Source organism: Lepidothrix coronata, unplaced genomic scaffold (genome assembly GCF_001604755.1).
Source record: "Lepidothrix coronata isolate B3197 unplaced genomic scaffold, Lepidothrix_coronata-1.0 Scaffold23, whole genome shotgun sequence".
Taxonomy (NCBI): Eukaryota; Metazoa; Chordata; class Aves; order Passeriformes; family Pipridae; genus Lepidothrix; species Lepidothrix coronata.
The window spans coordinates 2,967,115-2,990,468 of record NW_016690203.1 but is presented as its reverse complement, the minus strand read 5'-3'; the positions used below and the strand labels follow the sequence as shown (position 1 = coordinate 2,990,468).

Below are 23,354 nucleotides of genomic sequence, written 5' to 3'. Positions count from 1 at the left end.
CTGAAATAAGATGGCAGTGTGGGACGGCCTCTGGTCTCCTGACAGCTTTTCGGGCAGTAAGGCAAATTTGCCCTCAATAATCCAATTATTTTAAACTATGCAATATAATGAAGGTAACATTATCACAAAGAGGTATTGGGGTAAATAATTAAGCATTTTGCCTTTTAGACCAAATATTTTATCTTCCTGTGTGAGAGCAGGATGATCTGATGCTCCTAGAACAAGCTGGCTACAAAGCTGCCCTTGGTACTAAATAAAACATGTCATTTTTTTTGACTACCTTCCTCTTCTGGGACTTCCTCAGTTTTCCACTATGAGATGAAATAAATTTTCCAAAGCTTGCTGATCTTTCAGTCTATGAGGACAGCTTGCATTTATACAGCATGCTTCACTTAGTCAGACTATTTGGAGCAGGACTCAGAGATACTCACAAGTGACAGTAAAAAAAAAACAGCCCCAAAGTGGGGGCTGATCAAATGTGCCACTCTCCTTCAGATGGAAATGGCTAAGAAGGTAGCTGCTGTGGAATGGGTTAAATAGTTATTTTAAGATCAAACATATAATTTAATTTAAATGAATTGAAATAATTTAAATACTGTATTAAAACCCTTCTAAGTGACTTGTAGGAAGTCCACATAGATTGTTTCGAGCTAATTGGTAATACTAATCAGGTGCTCTGCTTGAGTGGCACATTGGATTATTACTGCTCTTTTATGAATCTTCCACTTCCTTTCCTTGCATATAGCAATCCTACACACAACTGGAGCTCTGCAGTTATGCACTCCATAGTATATATTGGAAGCCAGGCATGTCCTATTAAAACTTCAGCACTGACTGTATTATCTGCTTCCTTGAACAGGACATTGGGGTTCAGGAAATTTGGTCTTTATCTCCTTTCTGCCACAAACTTGTCAGACAAGCCTGGAAAGGCTCTTCCCCTGTTTCTCTTTCTCCAGGAATGACTCTGCCCTGAAGTTGTTAGACCTCAGAGGATACACCTCATTCAAGTACTATGAACGTAACTCAAGTGATGATATAGATACCAGGGTTAGCAGAAAACGGTGCACATCAAGATGTAATTTTAAAAGTTGATCCATTACCTTTCTAGCCTGTGCATGGTCATGGCTAGCGTTTTGTTCAGTTCCTCTATCATCCGGCACCCTGAAGGGTGAATGGGCAACGTGCTGGACCCAGAAGGAAGGTGCTGACTGTGGCTGCCGTACTGGAGCTGGTGCTGGTGAGCTGCTAACTGGGATGGCAGGACAGTGTGATGCTGTTGGGTCAAAGGCTGCTGGGAGCTCTTCTGCGTGGAATAGGATGAGAGAGAGAGGTCTGGCCCCCCTAAAGGCATGCAAATCATGACTTTCTTTGGAGGTAGTGGAGGTGACAGTTTAACTGGCATACAAGGCAGTTTCACAGGAGCGCCAGGATCTAAAACAAAAGAAAGAGAGCCCTGGTGTTAATTTTCATGTCAGTAAGATGGAGATCAGAGTATCAGCCTGGGTGAGCAGCTACTGAGGTTGCTAGTCAACACAGGAGTGTGCACCCCTCCCCTGTTGCGACAGATGACTCTGCACACCGTACACTCAGTGTGGTCTTCAGAAAAAATATTGTTGTTCTGCAGTGCTTCAGTCTCACAAAAAACATCCCAGGGCTGTGCGCGCCCCTCAGCAAACATGCTAAGCAATGCTTAACAAGGCTTGCGGCACGCTTTGACGCTTTAAAGCCCAAATCCTCCAAAATAGCCCTGCGAGGTAAGCATATCTTCCACTCAACAGACCCACAAACAGGGAGAGAGCAATTTGGTGCCTGAAGTTACAGCATGACTCACCACCATCACTGACAGAGCAAAAGCTCAGGGATTCACGATCCTTCTCAGGCATTGCAGTGCAATTACTACAAGTCACACTTCTTACAGCTTTGTAATGTGCAAAACATCTGGTGTTAAAAATTACATTACAGGGCAAGTGAGAAATAAGGTTCGAATACTAAACAGGAGAGGTTTGGAAAAATGAAGGGTATATGAGGAAAAAGATATAAAAGGCAGCAGATTTTTAGGACTCGTATTTTTTTTACAGAAGACTTGGTAGGCACTTTTCTCTGGACTCATTCACTGAATTTTACCTTTTTAAGTCTAGGCATGTTCACTAAACCCCATAGTTGACCAGCCGGGCAAAGACTTCCCTGACTTCAATGAGAAATCAATGAGAGGTCCACCTAAAAACCTCTCTTCCAGAACTCAACTGCAGGATGGAGATTTTTGGAGTTGCACTGTGAAATATTTTGAGAAGGGAAAAGAAGTAACATGAGGGCTTGTAGTTGCCAAGATGGGTGGGGGAAATGCTCACAACACATGCTAAGAGCAAAGGAGAGAGCATATATATACACCTTGAGCTGCAACTGTAAGTTTATCTCTTTGGAGCAAGACCAGGCCCTTTCCAGCCTTTAATACTGAAGACATTTGGCTCTGCAATGTAATTCTGTGGGCAAGGTTTGCATGGTTTTTGGTCTCTTGCTGCTTCAGTCCACTCTTCTTGCTGTAACACGGTCAATGAATTGCAGGGCCAGAATCTTCTTTTGACCCAAGAAAGCCTGCTGCTCTCCAGGTTCCAAAAGTTATCACCCTCCTCAGTGCAATCAGATTTCAAAAGTCCTTTTCCAGATGGTTCTTCTTAGTATTAACTATCCTTGCCCTTGCCCCCTTTATTCTTTCCTCCTGCACACCCTATTCTGGATATTGCCTGTACTACCATCCATATCTAATAGCCAGGGTGCACAAGGGTGAATAGGAGGACTTCCAACCGCTAACACTTCTAGAAAATGATTGAGGATCATAAGGTGGAAAAAGACCATGCACAGAGCCAAGTTCAGATACACCTTTTGATTTATTTTAGTGCTAGTCACAGCTTCATTGCATCCACAGTATCCACTCAATACTGGTGTTTTTGCTGGACTAGGAACAACACATTGAGAGTAAGTTTTCCCTTTCTTCAGAGTGTTTATAGGCTAACAACATAGAGGAGTCAAAGGGAGTGCAAAGATGAAATACACTGTGCTGGTTTTGGCTGGGGTAGAGTTAATTTTCTTAATTAACCTTAGGATGGATAGGGCTGGATTTTGGATTTGTGCTGAACACAGGGTTGATAATACAGAGACCTTTTTGTTGTTGCTGGGCAGTCTTGGCACAGAGTTTTTCTGCTTTACTGCCATGCTGGCAAGGAGACTGCGGTTGCATGGTAAGTTAGGAGGAAACACAGGCAGGATAAGTGACTCTAACTGGCCAAAGGGATATTCCATATGACATGCTCAGTGCATAAAATGGGGAGAAGAAGGATGAAGGCTGAATGTCTGGAGTGATCACGTTTGTCTTCCCAAGCAACCGTTACATGTGACAGGGGCCTTGCTCTCCTGGAGATGGCTGAAAACTTGCCTGCCTATGGGAAGCAGTGAATGATTTCCTTGTTTTACTCTGCTTGCATGCATAGCTTTTGCTTTTGCTGTTAAACTGTCTTTATGTCAACCCGTGAGTTTTCTGGCTTTTACCCTTCCGATTCTCTCCCTGATCCCACTGGTGGGGGAGTGAGCAAGCAGCTGCGTGGGGCTTGGCTGCTGGCTGGGGTTAAACCATGACATAGAAGCATGGAGAAAAAGTGGCCTTTCTACATTGCAGAATGGGAGAGTTATAGAGAGTAGAATCCAAGTCTTTGCCTTCAAGGTAATATCAAACCCACTTGGCATGCTGTCTCTTGCAGGCAAAAGTTCTTCTGATGGTTCCATCAAGGCTGAAATATAACTCATGGATTTGCCAAAGCAGTACAAAGAAAACACTTCCAGGATTTTCTATTCAAGCACACAAAGCTCTTCTTACATATATGTTCTTTGTATATATTACCTCTTGGTATCCTGCATAAAAGAACACACCTCTTCAATAAAATGTAATTAACAGAAAGATAAAAGAGTAAATTGTATAGTGCCCTGAGAATAAGGTTCCTATGGGATTTGTAGTAACAAAGTGGACTTTTTCTTATATTTGTGCTTCAGGCAATTTTACTTCTAGAGCTCTTACTGAATTACAAAGACTACACTGAGATCTGCACTTCCATTTTGACAAACACAGCTTTGATGGTTGGTTTAAGATCCTTTTTTGCAGTATCTCAATTAAAGTCTTCATTTGACAGTCCCTGTGCCTGGATGCCCCATTACTCTGTGGCAGTCATACTTAACGGTGGATTCAAAAAGATCCCAACTGCAGGCATCTCTTGCTTTTGACAAAAGAATAACTGAAAATATTCTGGGTTTGCTGCCTTTTTTGATCTTGAAGATCAGAGCAATATTTTATGTTTAGAGTGAGCATGACATGTCAAATAGTTCAAGTATAAACCAAACAGAAATCCTTCCTTCTTCCTTCTAAAATATAATGAAAATTTATTTTCTCACACAATCATTCATTTAGTAGAGTTGTGACACAGGCACTGCAGCTCTGGAGTTGTATGGGAGAACAAGTCTAGCTTAATTATCCCAAGTAGCCACACATTCCATCATGAATCAGATGTGCACACTCTGGTTTCCACTCTTCATAACAAAGGTATGGACCTTTAGTTTCCACTTAAAATTAAATAAATACTTCACATCAACATGTTTTCAGTGGTTATCAGTGCTGAGTGACTCCACTGGACACCTGATAAAAATCCTGCACATTATTTTTAATGTCTTTATTCAGACTGTTTTACACTCAGGTTCTTGAGCCTGAATATGGTCCTAATACCAAAACAGATCCTTGAAAATGAACCAGAGTCATTAAATCTACTTGTCTGCCCTTCACCTTCAGGAAAATCCTATCTGTTTTAAAAAAATGGTTAAAAGGAGGATGACCACAATGGGACAGGGAGTTCAATCCATTCCCTTGGAAACATAACAGTGTATCTTCACCAACATGAGTAATGCAGACTTTGGCACTGCAAGTTTTACTACGTGGACAGATCAGTGAACAAGTGAGGGGTGGAAACAGTTACTGTCTCCAGCATGGAATATCAATGGTCATCTGTAGATGAATAAGAAGCTGGACAGGGAAAATATGAACAAGGAATCTTGATAAGTGTCTTCTCAGCAGAACAATACCAGAGGCTTAAATCATTGAACAAAGCACTCTTAACAGAAAAGAAGAAAATTGTGTGAAGCCAGATGTGCAAGTCTGATTAATCTCTTTCAGCTGAGGTTCTCCATACTCAAGAGAATAATGAGCAATTTTGTAAGATGTTGGTTCCCAGTGGGGTTGTGACCACTCAGCACTGTGTAATAACTTGTATGCTAGAATTGATCAAAAAGATGATAGACATCAACTTCCCCACTCTTGATGACAATAAATTACTTAAAAGATAGTTGTGGATGTCACAATATTTGCTACATATCAGACCTTTGACAAGCAGGGCAGCTTTTACCCCTTCCTCACAGATCATTTTTCTAACAGCTACAGTTGCTGCATTTCCTTTGGGGTTTTCAGGAGATAGATAAACACACGTTTATTTGTTGCACAGGTGTGCTCACATGGTTCTTCTGATGTGTTTGTGGTACACTTGAGCTGAACACCAAGCACACTGAGTCTGATGCTTCCAGTCACTGAAGATGGCTGGAGAGTTGGTTGGCACATGCTGCAGATACAACTGCTGCAGACAAGGTTCTAGGAAGTTCTGGATGTGTAGTAGCAAATGTTGCTCTAGCAGAGCTGGTAGAAAAGCTCCTTAAAATCTTCAAATTCTGCCCCAGCTCAACTACTGCACGGAGAAAGAGGACATGCCTGAGAATCCTGGGCTTGTGGCAGAGCTGGCTGTGTTTGCTATACTGCCAGAGGCACAAAAGCTCTTTCTTGACTCCTTGCCAAATATAAGCCAGCATTGTACCCTGAGAGCAAGGAAAGGCAAAAGACTCCTAGGTGGTACAAGTAGAAACACAGCCAGGAGATCAAAGGATTATTCTCCCTCTATTCAGCACTCCTTAGACTGTATCTAGATTACTCTGCAAGCTTAGGATGCCCCAGGAAAGATATCAAAAACCCAAAATGAGCTGGGCACAGGGCCACTGCAATAGTTGAGGGCTAGAGCACCTGAGGGACTGGGCCTTGTTCAGCTTGGAGAAAAGACAGCTTGCAGGGGGAATACCTACCAGCAGCTTTCCAGTCCCTATGAGGAGGTTATCAATAAAGTGGAGCCAGACTTTTCACAGTGGTGAAAAGTGCATGGTGGGAGGAGGAGACGCAGTGGACAAAAAGTGAAACAAAAGAGGTTCAAAACTGGATTATAAGGAAAATATTTCCCCACCATGAGAAGAGCCAAATAGTGGAGCAGGTTTGCTCAGATAGGTTGTGCAGCTGGCATCCTTTGGAGTTTTCAAGACCCAGCTTGACATAGCCTGAGCAACCTTGTCTGATCCCATAGATGGCCCTGCTTTGAGCAGGAGGATGGATTAAAGACCTGCTGAGGTTCCTTCCCACCTGAATGATCTTATACTGTGACCTTTGCTGGACTATATACAACTACAAGTAATACAATTTGTCATAACGCTAATGAGTTACTCTTTAAATTCCATCCAAATTATTAATTCTGTAAAGCAACATGCAAGAAAAGAAAACCAGTGCAAAAACCAGTGTGGCCTATTGAGGGAGCTCTACAGTGGACATGGAGTGACATCCCTGATATTTGCTGACAGCATTTGGACAAGCAGCTTTTACTTTTTCAGGTCTTCTCCCCAGTAATCACTTGTGCCTAAACAGCAGGAGTCACTTTTCTTATTTCAATGGTTTTGAGCAGATTCATAAGGACAAGTTAAAAACTGTTCTCAAAGATTTGCCATGTATCTCCTGCTGACTACAGCAAGATCTGCAGCATGTCTTCAGAGAAGATTTGAGACAGAAATTCTTTACCATTCTTCTGTATCACTTATGCATCCACGGTTCAAGTTGAATTTGGAGAACAAAAGCATGGCATGCTTAGCCTAAAGGGTTGAAAAGTATAGCTCTGTGTGAATTCCTGTGCAACGCCTTGAAGAGGGTTTCAAAGACGAGAAGATTTCCTGATGCTGGTATGTGCTACGTACTCCCCTCCAGGTAGCAGCACAGAGAGGAAGTATGGAGAGAGCAACTGCATCAGAGTCCAGTTTCTCATGAGAACCTGGTGAAGGAGAGCTGCTTTTGCTCAGCTCCTTCTCCTTCAAGCACACAGTGAGAGAATTGTAACCTCTCTTTATGAACATAGCCTGTCAGAGCAGGCAGCTGGAGGTAACGCCACAGTGGAGGAAGCTTGTAGATTATTTACAAGGGCTCGTTTACAGGAGTCTTCTGACACACATGTGACTATTGCGCTATAAGATACTGCAGAGAGTATTTACTGGATAAATTTTATTTGCAAATACTTTTATAAAGCTGTCACTAACAACCAGTTGTGTTGTGGCAATGCAGCAGAACCCCAGGCATTCACGTTCTCAAACCTCATTCTTGGCTTCTCTGCACTATCAAAAGTAACTTTTGAGGACCTAATATTTCCTACTCTGCTAAATGTTTGCCTCTAATTATGAATTAGTTTTAACTCTACATAGACATAACTAGAAAGCACAATCTCAGAACTAAAAATGTGCTATGTGTCTCTTCAAAATCTTGAATGAAGAAAGCAAGAGAATGCAAAAGACTTTTCAAAGCTTAAATGCAATAGTAAAGTCGCCAGATACAACCAAAGCTACACCCTACCCAAATATTAGACTAAATCTGGGCTCAAAGACACTCAGATGTTGCTGAGGTTCCATGTTAGTGGTATATATTTTGTTTTCTGAAGTTTTACGGGACTTTATGGGTTACTGGCAACTCAGTTGGAAAATAAAACTAATTTCAGAAAACGTTATCTATGCTGGTGAGCATCAACAGCTTAATGAATCAAGATCAAAGGCAGCTTTACATCACCAGGGTCTATCAAATCAGACGTGACGAGTCTTACCGCTTTTGGCCATTAAAGATTTTACGATAATCTTGGGACCTTATACCAGCACCCCAATTAAATTTGGTCCCAGGTGATTATTTCAGTTTGTCCTACATTTTCAGTAAAGGAAACTGTAAGTGTTGTTCTAAATGCCTGGGTTCTGCATGTGGATATAGGAGAAATAAACCAGCGAAAGAAATTCTGTCCATGAACATTGTCTAATAATAATAATAATCATATCTAAAAACCAGTATAAGGCTCACTGGGAGGTGACTGGCCAGCAGGAAATGCAGAGCAGTGAAACAAATATCAAAACAGTTAAGGTTCATGTTTTTCTCCTAGGGTTGCCTATCTTCTAAGGCTGTGTGGGCACTTCCACACCCTGTACTGTGACAGGGACATTCCCAGTGGAGGCAGCATCATCAAGACCACAGGAGACGGCGTGAGGCAAAGCACTGAGCATCTTCTGCAGCAGTGGTGGCACCACTCCCAGTGGCTGCTCTGCAGTCTGCTCTTGGCTCTGGCTCTGTTTCTATATTGTCCCATCCCCACAGTACCTCAGCCTTGAGAAGAAGCATGCCAAGGTTGTGTGATTTATATTTGCTAGAGGCAAATCTCTTTTCCTTTCACCTTTAAAAGGGATTTTTTCCTTTCATTTTCCCCATGATTAAACATGCTCTTACGTGTTTATTTAGGCCTGCTCTTTTATGTGCATTTATTATCAATTGAAAGGCCAATCTTTGTCTTGGCACAGGTGGATAGATATTTGAGATGGTTCAAAATGCATTCAGAGGTAAGGAATGTTTCTTTTCAATTTCTAAAACACGTATTAAGCCCTTTGTCAAACTCTGCAAGTCAGTTTTCATGACTTTATTGAAGAACTTTGGGATAAGTTCACAGCAAGAGGCGGTCAGACTCAAAGCAAACTTTTCTTTCCTCAACATTTCTATTTAAAATATTTCTCCTTTTTTTTTCCCACTTCTGACCATGCCTGTAGTAATTTATTGGCCTGTATAAAGCATGTTTTCCTGAAATAAATACACGTATGTACACATACACATATATATATTTAAAGAGAAGTGGAGTTGCACAGTGTGTTTTCACTGTGTACCTGAACCCTTCACAGGATCACATCTCTCTCATTCTTCTTGAACAGACCTACCAGACCATTAAACCACTGTCACTCTGCACTAGCCATGCTTAGGATGTCTTAATTTGTCCTTCAACCTTTTCACAAATTCTTCAGTAGAAAAATATGTATGCAACAAGAACAGAAAAAAATCTGCACCTCGAATGCCAGAATTCCGATTTTGCTCGTTTTCTCACACACAAGCTGAGGATGTCTCTGGAGTAATTAGTAAAAGAATAGCATTAATTCTGCTTCTCGCTGATGAGGATGCTTCATTAGGATTGATTGCTCATTTCCAGAGATTGTAAATGGCTAATATATTTTCCAGTGGAGAACACAAGGCACTGAGCAACATGTATCTCCTTTAGACCACCAAAGTAAATGGACCCTTAAGAACAAGCTCAATACTTTTATTTATAAGGAAGGTATAAATGAGGGTTTCAGTTCCACCAGGAATAACTGTCAATTAAATTAGGGCTCTATGACTAAATTTGCATCTCTGTTCCTTTTCCCTGAAGGTTCTGTATATGCATGTACAAGACACTGTCTATATGCCCATACAAGACTTTATTTAAGACTGGATGAGACACCACAAAGTAAGAGAATTCACAGTTCTGTTTCACTTTCATTGGAAAGTGATCACCATCAAGCAACTCACTTATAGTTTGAGCCTGATTCTACTTCACACAAAATTTGCAGCTGCAGAAAACAAAAAAACTACAGCAGAAGCTTTCATCCTTTGATTCTTTTGCTTTTGCTTACAGAAGAAAGGCTTATGAATGAAGGACATTTAGTACCTGAGTTTTTTCCTATGCTATTCCTATTTTTTTATTTCTTCCATGTTGGCCTAATTTCTGAGCACCTTCTTATAACTGGGACAGAGTGTTATGGGAAATCATAGGAAGCTGGTTTTGTCCTCATGTGAAGCCATTAATACTGCTGCCTGGCTTTGCAGGCTGCAGGACTGCCCTTTCAGTTTGTAGTTTAAGGCAAAATATTAATCATTATGTGCAGATTTTGACAGGCAAGAAAGTAAAGAGGTTTCACATAAAATGTACAGAATTATACAGAACAAAAAGGTGTGGTCATCCAAACAGAAACATGAAGAGACTACATAGAGATGTCAGAGAAAACCAGAACATGCTCTTTCATAATGAGCTCTTTCCTGATATAGATATTAACCTGAATAAAACAGGTACTAACTGTTCAGGAAAAAAACCCAAACTACAATGTATTAATGTGGGCTGAGCATTTCTCACATCAGCCCTGAATATATCGGGGCAGCGATAAAACAAGATCAACCCAGGGCAAGACTGGTAGCTGCCCCAGTACAGACATGCATCACACCTTGTGTTGGACTCAGGATTTTGAGGTGCTGCCTCCTGTGCAGCAGCTGCAATTATGAGCACACTGTTCAAAAGGTGCAGGCAAGTATTAAGGGAACCTTCTTTAGTCTGTGTAAATGTAGACATCTTTGCTTAAGCAGTTTAAATGAGAGACTGGAGAGAGGAGACCCACCAATCTTCCTTCCACATGTACCGAGAACTTTGAATCTCAAAAAGCTTGGACAATTGTTAAAACATGGGGAACACAAAAAGAAGCCTGTGTTGTCTACTGTTGCTAGTTTCCAAGCAGTAAGAGATAAATTGCAGCATAAACCCATAGGACAACAAAATCCTGGTCATTGAGAACTGGAGCTGGACTCACCAGTGGGAGAGGAGTAGTCAGAGCAGGGGTGGAAAGGGGGAGCAGTTGGGCAGACAGTGTAGGCAGGTAAGCAAAATAGCAAGAAGTTATGGGACAGAACTTCCTGTGTCAGGATCAGGGGGACAAGTAAACGACAAACATATGGAAAGATAAAGGGTGTGTGGAGGGGGACCCGCCCATATGTCAGTTGAGAGTACAAGCAACAAAGGGCAAAAGGAGAAATCAAAACTCTTCCTTTCCTCTCAACTCCTGTGCCTTTCCTCATTAAGGCCATTTAAAGATATCCTAATATTTTCTTGATACTTCCTTTCCCATCAAAGCACATCCTGAAATTTCAGTGGTGATGGTAAATTCTGATGAATAGGAGTGAGGAGGGTTAGGAAATGCCACAGCAATCTTAGGTAATTACAGCTGAGAGGGGAAGTGCCCTGGAGCAACCTTGATGAAGGTTTACTCTGAAGATTTCGTGATCCCTGCCCTAGGTACAACACATAAACTACCAGTACACACAAAAACAAGTGCAAACAGTGTTACAGAAGGAGGAAGAACATTGAGAACCTTGCTATAATGTCAGTATTGCCTATAAGGGAAATGGTGCTGAGGGTCCAGGAATACCTACTTACCAGTTAAGTGGCTGGCAATCCTGGCAATAGGTTTAGGAGGCAGGGCAGGGGGCTGTTTGAGGAGGGACAACTGTTTCACTGGGGTGTCCTCATGGTCTCCAGGGAAAGCAGCAGATTTTTTGGGGGGAAGTAGCAGGACTGGCTTAGCTGTAGGATCTTGGGACAGAAGGACGCCGGATTCATTGGATGTGGGGCTCTCTTCAGACACTGGAGGACACAACCACATCATAGACCCAACAACGTTACGAGCAAAGCAGCAGCGGATACAGCCAATGTAAGACAAGAAAAGCAGCACAGCAATGCAGATTAGGAATGACTAATAGATTGCACTCAAACATTGTATAACATAGAAAGGAGGAAAGAAGGAAGGAAAGAAAGAGGAAGAGTAACACACATTTACACAGCAACCAAATTTCCCATTACCTCTGAGAGAAGCCAGCTCCCTTATGTCAGGCTGGGATATATTCCCACATCTTGAACACAAATTGAGCTTTAAAATGTCACATCTCTGACGGTCTGTCACCACAGCTTGCTTAGGACCAGATATGTTAGCAGGTGGTCTCTAAACTTATCCAGTAAATGTAAAAGCACCTCACAGGGTCTACTCTTTTTCAAAGAGGCTGCACAGCTGTGCAAGATCATGGATAATTACTTCTGCTGCTCACTTTTTCTCACTCGACCTTTGTCCACAACTCTTGGATAAAGTGATGTAGAAAGAGGAGCTAACTTTGATGTAGAGCATTGCCTTCTCTCTGCATGGGCTGGGGAAGAAGTGCAGCCAGACTCACCTAGGGTAGGGCAACTGGATGTGTTAGTTACTGACAGATGCGTGGTGTGAACATCACCCAACATCACGTGGCAGCTACAGGTCACGATGTTGTACCCTGGGGTTCAAATATGTTGTCAGCTCTCCACTCTAATGCTTATTGGCACATCTGAGATGTAGACTGAGAGTTGGAAATCTACTCTTACATGTACACAAAGTGCAGGAACTTTGTCTGACTCCAAAAGCAGCTTAGAAGTAGAGGTTACTTCTATGCCCAGTCAGTCAAAATTTCTTGTGGAGCACCTAGTGACATCTCTGTGTTGTCACCTTTATATCAGAAGACCTTCATCTTCGACAAAGAATTCTCAGGGCTCAACACCAAAGTCAAAAACTTTTTTGAAATAGCTTAGAGTATCTACATGATAATGTAAAGAAGATGTTACCTGTCCCATCCATGATCTCTGTGGTTGGGAGCACCTCGTATGAGCAGGGTTCCACAGATGCTGGGACTGACTCCAGTTCTGTTAGGGCTGGCAGGGATACCTGGCTGGAGCTCAGCACTTGCCCGGAGCCCAGAGGCTGCCCATTCTCCAAAGCTCCTTCTTCATTTGGTATGGAAAGTTCCCCATCTGTTCATAGTTGGAAGAAAGCAGAATGACAAAAAAGATCCATAAATAAGATGCAGAAAGATTTTTAAATGAAATCCACTATCTCCACTAGCTTGCTTCAAATGAGGAACCTGGACTGAGATCTTGTATGTATACATGTACTGGGTTTGCATGGAAAGGTTTTGGTACCAGGGGGGCTACAGGGGTGGCTTTTGTGAGAAGCTGCCAAAAGTTTCCCCTATATCTGATGGAACCAGCTCCAGTCAGCTCCCAGATGGACCCACCACTGGCCAAGGCCAAGCCCATCAGTGGTAGCACCTCTGGGGTAACATATTTAAGAAGGGGGAAAAAAGCCATCCAGAGAGAGGAGTGAGGTTACGTGAGAGGAACAACTCTGCAGACACCGAGGTCTGTGAAGAATGAGAGGAAGGAGATGCTTCAGGCACAGGTATTACCCTGCAGCCTGTGGTGAAGACCATGGTGAGGCAGGATGTCCCCCTGCAGCCCACAGTGATCCATGGCTGAGATCCACCTGTATCCCTTGGAGGACCCCACGTCGGAGCAGGGGGATGCCGACTGGAGGTTGTGACCCTGTGAGAAGCCTTTGCTGGAGCAGGCTGCTGGCAGGCCCTGTGGCCCTCTGGAGAGAGTAACCCACACTGGAATAGGTTTGCTGGCAGGACTTGTGACTGCATGGGGGACCCATCCTGGAGAAGTCTGAGAGACCACCCTGCTGAAGGGACCCACGCTGGAGGAGTTCATGAAGAACTGCAGCCCATGGGAAGAACTTACATTGGAGAAGTTTGTGGAGGACTGTCTCTTGTGGGAGGGGCCCCACGCTGAAGCAGGGGAAGAACGTTAAGAGTCCCCACTGAGAGGGACAAAACGGCAGAGACAACATGTGATGAACTGACCTCTGCCCCCATTTCCTGTCCCCCGTGTCAATGGGGGGAGGAAGTAGAGAAAACTGGGAGTAAAGTTGAGACCAGGATGAAGGGGGGGTGGGGGAAAGGTGTTTTTAAGGTTTTATTTCTTGGTATGCTACTATGATTTGATCGGCAATTAATTAAATAATTTCCCCAGGTCGAGTCTGTTTTGCCCATGATGGTAATCGGTGAATGATCTCTCCCTGTCCTTCTCTTGACCTATGAGCCTTTCATTGTGTTTCCTCTCCCCTGCCCAGCTGAGGAGGGGGGTGATAGAGTGACTTGATAGGCACCTGGTGCCTTTGTCTTGTATCTCCAAAATACAACTTGTGCAGGCAATTTTTGGAGATGTCTGTCTGAGATGTTCTGTCCACAACAGTTTCACAGAAGTCTGACAGCATTCCAGTTGCTTAAGGGGTTATTAAGATTTGGGAAAGATCCGTCAGTTATCTCAGCTGACTTATTGCTTACCCTAGGATGGTCGTTATGACCTATGGTCTAAGATGATTAGCTCCTGACCATCCTCAACATGCAGTTCCATCCAGTGACAAAAAATCTGTTTTCCCTCTGTCTCTGTTGAAGCTGGGAAGTCAGGAATGAGAGTGGGCTGGAACTGAAGCTATGAAGCTTTCTTAAAGAATACTAATATTCACATATATCTAATTTATGATATTTTAATAATAATAATAACAAGAATTACTATCTTCCCTTACACCAACTTTTATGCTATAAGGGACACAAGCAAAATCACAGGAGTATGTCCCTATTTCACACACAAATAACCACATTTTATGTAAGGGAGCAAATAACTTTTATAGTTGCCTGACATAATGTCTTGGTACAGGGATATATCAGATTCCATTTAGAAAGCCTGTTTTTATAGTTACGAATAATATCTCCTCTATCTGAACAAAATTTCTGCAAGAGAAGTTGGCACTTTCTTTCCTATCAAACACCACTTCACATTAGAAATAATAAAGAACAGAAGCAAGGATTCAGATAGTTCTCTATGGTGTCAACCTGCATGATTTTTATCTCAGAACTTGTTAAGCACGGCACTCTGGTGTCTGGAGGCTATGACTACATGGATATCTCAATTACAGTTTTAAAAAGGAAAGTGTTCAGCCCCTATGGTTATGAATGGAAGCCTGAAAATATAACTAAAATTTGACCTGTAATACTAAAAGCCAGCAGGCAAATAAGCAGAGCCTAATTTTACTAAGCATTTAAATTACTTTTTAAAGGGAAACTCAGGATTTCAGGATCTGGTTTTTGATTTTTGGGCACCTCTGATTAGCCACATTACTGCTCAATGTGGAGCTGTACGTCATTCGAGTGCACATTTTACCCTCACAGGGCTAAGATGTGCAAACCACTTTGGAAAACAATACTGAAAAAAAAAGTTAAGTCTCATTTTGGTGTTCGGACACAGCAATCAACAAGTCTGATAGCTGATAACTATTCAGAATTATGCTTCCACCATTTAAAGCTTCTCTATAGTGAGTGAAGATGGTCTCCTGTTTATTTTGGAATTATTATAAATACCAAGGTCTTGACTTTCTTAGTTTTGCTGGAGGCTTTTTGAAGATGCAGAGAGCTACTGTGGTACACAGTCACATCATACTAGACTGAAACCTGATCCATGGCTTTGAGAGTAATCAACTGAGCTGGCTAAGAGGTGGCAATATGAATCAAAGCTGAAGGCTTTGGCCAAGCGTTTGCAGCACAGCCCCCTTTCTAACTGCTGTGGTCATTCAATACAAACCCATTTATTTCCCTGGGCAGCAAAAATCAAACAACAGTTCAGCCAGTATTTAAGCTGAATGTTTTTCGACCTGGCTGTCTGAGTAGTAATGCTATGTATTCTGCACTGGCTCTATCTCCCTTTTATAAACACACACACGATTACATGTGTTTGGGATAAGGGCTGCTGTTCTCTCAGTTACCTGGTTTCATCAAAGAATGTAACTGTTTCTTATGCAGAGCAACTGCTTCTTGAATGAAAGGCAGTGATTGTGTCCAGAAATATATTCATTAATTCAGTGCATTAATTCAGACTAAATTCAACTGTAACTGTGAGCAGAGAAAAATATGCATGACGAAACCAGTAACATTTGTTTTTTGGAGGGATATCTACATATTTTTTCACAAAGTGAGATGCCTATCATAATGTGCTGAGCATCTTGAAATCGTACTGTCTTAAGTGCACTTTGTGCTTCTCAAGGTATATTAGCATGATTTAAGAAAACAGCATTCAAATGATCCATGAGGATTTATGATTGCAAAAAAGTAAAATATAAGGTAAAATTTTGGCTTTTACTTTTTGTCATAATAATAAGCATGACAGCTTTCTGTACTGAGAGAGTAACCTTTTTTAATCTTACCTCTGAATATTTCTAGTCTTTATTTAGAGTCTAAAATTTGTCCTTGGATTTGAATGAAATCATCAGACATGGCACAGAATCATGACTGAAATATAAACCCTAAGTCAGGTCTCACTTGAAGAAGAGCTACATGGGGAGCCGCTCAAGTACAGCAAACAGGTCAAAGATGCGGATAAAATAATTTGTAGAGTGAAGAGTATCTTAGTGAGAATTAATCTTGCATCAGAGACATTCTTGACAAGCAGATATAAAAAACAAATTATGTATTATTTTTAAACTACTAAAGCTGTTCCAGTTAGATGACATAGAAATGAAAAGAATCATGGTAATGCAATTATTACATAAACATGGATGAACTGATTATGTTCAGAAACCGGCTATGAGTTTAAAGTTAATTTTGCACAGGGATAACATATGTAATCTTTTGTTCTCAAACTTGCTAAATCCTTTGCTGTATTTTCACAGAGGCTGATGCTACTTAGTGGAGAATGACTTCCTCTAAATGGATGAGCTTTGATAACATCGGCTGAATCTGGGTGAAGCTGGACAGGACCATGAGAGAGTAGCTTGACCTCTGCAGCAATGGGAACACATGAAGGCTACTCTTCTGTTACTCAGGAGACTCTGCACACCTGAAATCACTGAGGAAACAGGACCTCAGAGGAAACTCTCTGATGCAAAGGACTCTACCCAGACACTTTAATTCACCTTATCATGCGAAAAAACCAGCATGGTGATGTATTCAAGATGCATAGGTGATGTATGCAAAATGTATGGCCCCTAACCATGGTTTGTATTTCTGAACTCATCTGCTATTTCCACTCTCAGGAACTTTAAAAAAATTGCCTGGTGTGAGGCAGCCCACAGAGCATTATGCTGACTGACACAGACCAGTCCTTTTGTGTTCTTCATGCTGTAGCTCTGCTTACCCTCTCACTGTGTCTCTTACTCTGAATACCTTTGACTATGGAACTTCTTGCATAGCTAAAAAGCGTCGTGCTCATGCATTCCTTCTATAGACCAATGGCTATGGAAGTCAAAATGGAGAGTTTTAAATCCTGGGAGTTTTTCGAATTGGGCTGTCCCTTTCAGTAGTTGCTCCCCAGTAAGACTGTCCAGGCAAGCATTCTTGATGGCAAAGGCTAGGAAGGGCAGAGAAAAATTCATTGTCCTTTTCTGCCATGAACTCTATGCGTAGGGGATGAAAAATTGAATGTTCTTGCACATGGTCAAGACCTGTCCCTGGAGCTGTTTCCTGGAATTGGTAGCTACCTTAGCCCAGTGTGGCTGGGATCCTCCTCAACTTCAGTCTCTAAGCAGACCTGATGTTTTGGGATCTCATGGAGTTTGAGACAGGCTGCTTCTGGAGGAGTTCAAAACCTTTCAATTTTACTGCAACACAACTGAAGCAGTTGCCATCCTTCCTCCTTGCTGCATTACCAAAGCCACTTCTTCAAGCTTATCCTCACATACTGCCACAAAACGTACCTTAGCACGTAAGTGCAATACATCCAAATCTTGTCAGGATTTAGGTTACCTGAAATTTAAGTCTAAATCCATCATTTTGATTAGAGAGTATAAAAATATGGAGACTGCCCATGCTTCTTTAAAAAGCATTGTACTATTGCCTCTGGAGCAAACAAATACACACTCATGTTCAGAAATTCCTCACTGCAGGCAATTTCATCCATGTTCAGATAAAGGAAGAAGTATCAAAATACTACAAGTAGATTTAATTCTTTGACGGGGACTGTGAAACAGAGGGGAATCCTAAAGACAGATGCGTTTGGGATGGTTACTCCTTCATGGGAAAATTAAAGGTGTTTATATCTAGGTGTAGGAGCAACAGTACAGCAAAAATGTGAGCTGTTCTAAATGCTGATGTGTGTTTTGTGTTGAAGGTGGAAGCGATATTTTTAACCTCTCAGCACTGCCTGACCACAAACTATTAGAACAGCAGGAGTCTCACCAGATACTTCTTCAACTTACTATTTTCCGAAAGTACAGAGTATTTGAAAAAATTATAACCTTTGCCTACATTTTCAGAATACTCAAGTCACAAAGCCCTGGAAATGGAAGATAACAGAAACTGATTTGGTCATGAGTCTGGCCCTTTGCAAGAAAAGAGCTCCCCGCAGTTCAGTCTGGAGCAGTTTCACTTGACTAGTTTAAGTGTGGGGGTCACTGAAGTGATAACAGCATTTCTTGTTTTTCAAATATAGCAGCTGGACTGCAGTGACTCTCCCATGTGTGAGTACTATGACTTACTGCACTCAGATAACTTTCACCTGCTGGATGACAAAAAGTCCTTTGCAAATCCTGAAGCAAACATGTCAGAGCATCATTTTAAACAGCAGGCAAACAAACTAGCTAATTCTGGTTTTCTTCAACACAGAAGATATGACAAAACCAACACTAAGCACACAGCAGGAATTTTTGTTCTTAGGTTATTCTGTCCACTCTAAGTTTACTTTAATCTGTATGGATTTTTTTAAGAAAGAAAAAGCCAAAATTACTCAGAGGCTGATTCTGTCTGCTTTGTCCACCGCTTAGGAAAAGGAGACAAAGAGATTTAGCATTATGGCTACACTTATTGTCTGTGCAAGATGCCTCTCTGTATGCTACCCTAATCAAATAACGCCTTCTGCAATGAAATGCTTAAAGTCTGCTGTGTTTTCTTGAAGGATTAGAGATTATCTAACAGGAATTACAAGGAAAATGTTACTTCCACTTAAGGTTCACAGTGAGATATGATATCCTTTATTAGAATTACTCAGATTATTACACCACTGAAGGAAATAATGTTTTTGCTCTATACATATTGCCCTGGTCATATCTTTGTATCATCAAAGCTGTCTGATTACTGCTGCTATTCTTGTGTATTACCGGTTTCTTCTCTGCCTGACCTCTTTCTTTCAGGGAGGGGTACTAATACTTAGCTTCCTGTGTTTGTAACAAGCAGGAATAATAACTCCATAGTCAGTAGGGTACTGACTGTGGAGTCCAACTGGTTTGCATTGTAGTTTCCCTTTTAGTGGTACCTGACAGTGAAAAGGTCCAATGTCTCTGCTTTTTGTGCTGGAAATAAGAAGTGGCACATGTTTCATATCAGTTTTGAAAAGGTGAAAAATTACTATAAAGAGGAATTAATTTCTTTCTTTCAGACAATGACCCCCAGAGAGCTTAGTTTGTGCCTCACAAGACGACACAGATCACAAACTACAGCATTATTTGATCAACAGAGAAAGCTGTAGTGCATTGGTAGCAATGCAGGGGGAATCTCTCTGAGTTTCAATGTAGAAGGCAGAGTCAGGCTGCACAGAAAAGATTTTTCCTGGGGATACCTTTAAGTGTATGTAGGGATGGTTCAGAAAGCAGCTACATGTGGGATGTGAGGCAGGGATTAAGGAGGTCACACCCTGGACACAGGTGTGATTTAAGGCTGCCTTCTGAGCTGGCTGAGGCATTGAATAGGGAGTTGAGCCCTGGCCTCCCCTGGGCTGCTCCCCTGTCACATGGTGTGACAGCCTGGACCGTGCCTCACTGGCTGTGGATTTGATCTGAGTCACACTCTGAAACATGGGCAACACGAAGCAGTGAGAAGGGCAAACCTTTTGCCAGGAGCTGCTTCTACCCTGAAGTTGCACCTAGGATGATTTCTACGCCAGCGGGATCATACTGAGAGCACAGTGTTAAATCTGAAGGATTAGAAGCATCCACAATACATAACTGGTAAAACCTGTAAAATTTAACGAAAAGCACTCTATTTTTTTGTTTGGTTTGCAGTGTTTTGCATTTTTTCCCACTTAAAAAACCGAAAAGATTGGGTTAGTAATTTTTAATTTCCTTATAAGATAGACTAAAAAGTAGGTAGCAGATTTAAACACTCCCAATTATAAAGTAGACCATGTTTCTAATATCTGTGAAAGTTAATAACTTCTATTAACTTCTAATAGATTTTGTACTGGTATTGTTAAAGACTCTTAGATTTTGAATTAATGAGGCTTTAAAGCACATACATAAGTTCTATTCAGATTAAGAGGCAACTTTGTCATGTTTTTATATAATTTGTTGAATTAATTGCCTTAGTTATTGACAAGAGAAGCAGCAAAACAAATAAAAGCTGCAGTTAAAGTCTGACACATACATAATAGATGTCAAGTATGTATTGCATTACCAGTGTAAAACAATGATGTTTGTAAAACAATGGCATTTTGCATAAATAAGACATTACCAACTCAACAAATTAATTATCCTGAATAAGGAATTGTTATCTCTTCTGAGCCATTTCAAGGAAAAGTACACTGTTCTGGGCTCGCCATGATCCAAAACCTGTCAATGTTTCCCTTTTCCACAACAATTAATCCCGAAGTGACTCAACCAGACAATGGTAACACACGCAGGCACGGACCCACTTCATCTCTCCACAGTCTGGATGTTTTGCTCTTTTGCAGCGAGTGACTAGTGCCCGTTGCTGTGATTTTTATTTCTACTGCTTTACATTTCTGATTAATTTTCATTTTTATTTGCTAAATACCTATCACACGTATCCAACAGAATGGGCTAGACCATGGCAAAATCGAGAGAGGTGTTTGGAGACCTTTTTCTGCAGAATCTTGCAATTCAGGACTCCATTCCCAGTTCCCAGTGTTATAATAATGTAATGTTTGGCTGTAAAACTATATGGGATGCCAATTTAATGTTGTGAAAGGAAGAACACTTACCTTTATCAAAAATTTCTTTCAGCACTCCTCGTTTTATAAGCTCCTCTCTGCTTTGCCTCATGGACATTTTTCTTTCCAAAGCTGTAAGCAAAGGATAAGGGTCAATATAAATAGAAAAGAAGGGAAATAATTGTTTTAAAAGGCTCTACGCCTTTTAAGGCATTTTAAAAAATGTTCTTTTTCCTCTTCAAGTCAATGGCAGTTTAGCATCTCAAAGGCTACTGGCAGTCCAGAGAATCTGCCTGCTGCTGTAGTGAGGCTGTTATTGACAGAAATGGCTATAGACTGGCTGATTTGAGGATGTCTCCACTCCCATTGCTTGATTTTGACATATGACCCAAGCATTTCTGTGGAGAATCAGAGACAGCAAAGGGAGAAAAAGGAAATTAGTGCAGAAGCTGCAGAGTGAAAGGTAAGAAAGAAGGCAACATATCACACCAATGAAAGATGGGGCCACAGAATGTGGCCATGGCCTGTCTCCAGATCATGGAAGAGGACAGAAGCCAAGGCTTCTTGGCCACCAATTCCAGTGAGAGCAGATCAAGGTGGGGCAGTGCAAAACATAAGCTGTTTAATAGAGCCTTCTCCTACCTAGAGGGATGTTTTTTCCTAAAGAGATGTAAATGACAGAAAATCCGAAAGAGCCACTGCAATTTACACCAGAACTGAACAGCTTGAGTTCTGTATTGGCTGCTTGGAGACTGTGGTCACTGAGGCAGCAAAACGACAGATAGAAAATACATGTTTCTTTAGTTCAGTAGTAATTAAAACAATGTCCAATTAACCAAAACACCACAAAGGACATGCACTCAGGCAAAGACCTGAAAGCCAGCAAGCAAGGGGCGCAAGAAGTGATGTGCAGCAGAGGCTGTGACTGCACCCGCTCTGTGAGAAACAAGCCTGTGCCTGCCAAAAAAGAGGCACAGTCAAGGGCAAATTGCTTCTGCCATATGCTCCTCGATCAGACCCAGCACAGATGCATGCACACACAAATGAACTGGGACTTAGCATCTCCAGTCTGCCCAAGGCAGAATTAAAGCAAAAGAGGCTTGGAAACCCTCTCTCCTATTTCCGAAAACAGGAGGGTGTACCCTTTTCTGGTACTGCTGTGTGTTGACTGTTCCCACAGGGACACTTTGGTGAATTAGCTATGGTTATACTGACACATTGTGCTCATTGCAACTTATTTTCTGTCAGAGGCTTAGAGCTTGGTATGAACAAGGCCAGCTCTGCTTTGCTCTTCTACATAGCATAAATTTAGGCTTTCCCATTTTTAAAATCAGTTTTAAACACGTATTCTCCAGGGCAAAGAAGACCAGTAGGTACACTCAGAAGCTAATAAAAACCCTGGTCTCCCCTAAACACTTCCTCTGAACTTTCTCATGGATCAGAGTGGAAGGCAGGTCCTTTTGCTGAGGCACCCCACACCCACTAGCCAAGCATATGGTGCAGTTTGATTTTAGAAGCTGTTAACATAATCGCCACAGCATTTTCCAGAGCGCCTAGGACCCATTTGAAGAAGTGCTTCAGGCACCTCAACTGACTTTCAATGAAACACCGACTTCTAAGTTTCTAATATGCTTTTGAATAGAAAGATCCAACAATCAGGCTTTGAAGTCACACTGCAGACTGCTCCTTAAGCTGCCTTTTCCCTGTGTTGAAGGGGTCTTGTTCTGGTACAGCACCTAAAGCTCTTTCCTCTTCCTCTTTAAGAATAGCTGCCCTCAGCCCATCCAAAAAAAAGCCAAAACAGGCTACAGCTAATTCCTGAGCTTTCTCCCACCAAGAAGTTGTTAAAACCCTGACTGAATCTAAAGAGCAATTTGGTGGCACCCAACAACTAACTTTTTCAATAGGTCTAAGAAAGTCTAATTTTCTGTTAGCGTAAGCAGCAAACAGCACCCAGCGTGTCTGAACTTGCTCTTCAGTGGGAAATCAAGTTGGGTGAATCATCAGCAAACAAGCAGTTTCTGCAGATAGAAAGCAGCACTGCCCATGGAACAAAGACATGGGCAAATTCTGCTATTTCTATACTTGACCATAGACAGCTAAGTAATAGATTCACACTTTACACACAAATTCATTGGCACCCACCTGGGTTCACAGTCCTCCTGCCCTGTCAACAGCTGGCTATGCAAGGTAGCGGCATTACCACCAACTTCATGGCAGGGAGGTTTCACCACATTATTATAGTACTAGTAAAAATTACAGTAATTTTGCAGACTGGAATTGAGACTTTTGGGAAATTAAGTGCTAAAAAGGGCTATCAGGATACTTTGAAAAAGTGCAGAAGCACCTCTTCCAAAACAGTTGCTGGGGAAGACCCTGCAGTATTGACCAGTACTTCTTGAAGTAGCAAACTATTTTTGAAGTTTAGCAGAACTTCAAAGATAAAATACATGTATTTGGAAGACTGTATATATACATAGGCTTTTTAGGTATTCCCTTTTAGTTGTAATCTGCTTGTGTTCAAGAATGAAAAAACCTACAACCCTCCAGCTGAAGCTCAGACAGAAGCAATTTTTT

The 23,354-nt window shown here is 41.6% G+C and overlaps 1 protein-coding gene across 1 annotated transcript in view; it reads right to left on the bottom strand.

The window, feature by feature from the left end:
* Positions 1 to 23,354, bottom strand: part of PHACTR1 (phosphatase and actin regulator 1) — a 312,791-nt gene that overhangs the window by 59,233 nt on the left and 230,204 nt on the right. The window contains exons 6-9 of the mRNA XM_017808609.1: positions 20,829 to 20,909; positions 12,630 to 12,815; positions 11,421 to 11,627; positions 1,101 to 1,431 (exon numbers count right to left, since the gene is read on the bottom strand). Coding sequence (XP_017664098.1) covers positions 1,101 to 1,431; positions 11,421 to 11,627; positions 12,630 to 12,815; positions 20,829 to 20,909 — 805 coding nt within the window. The remainder of the gene's footprint in view (positions 1 to 1,100; positions 1,432 to 11,420; positions 11,628 to 12,629; positions 12,816 to 20,828; positions 20,910 to 23,354) is intronic.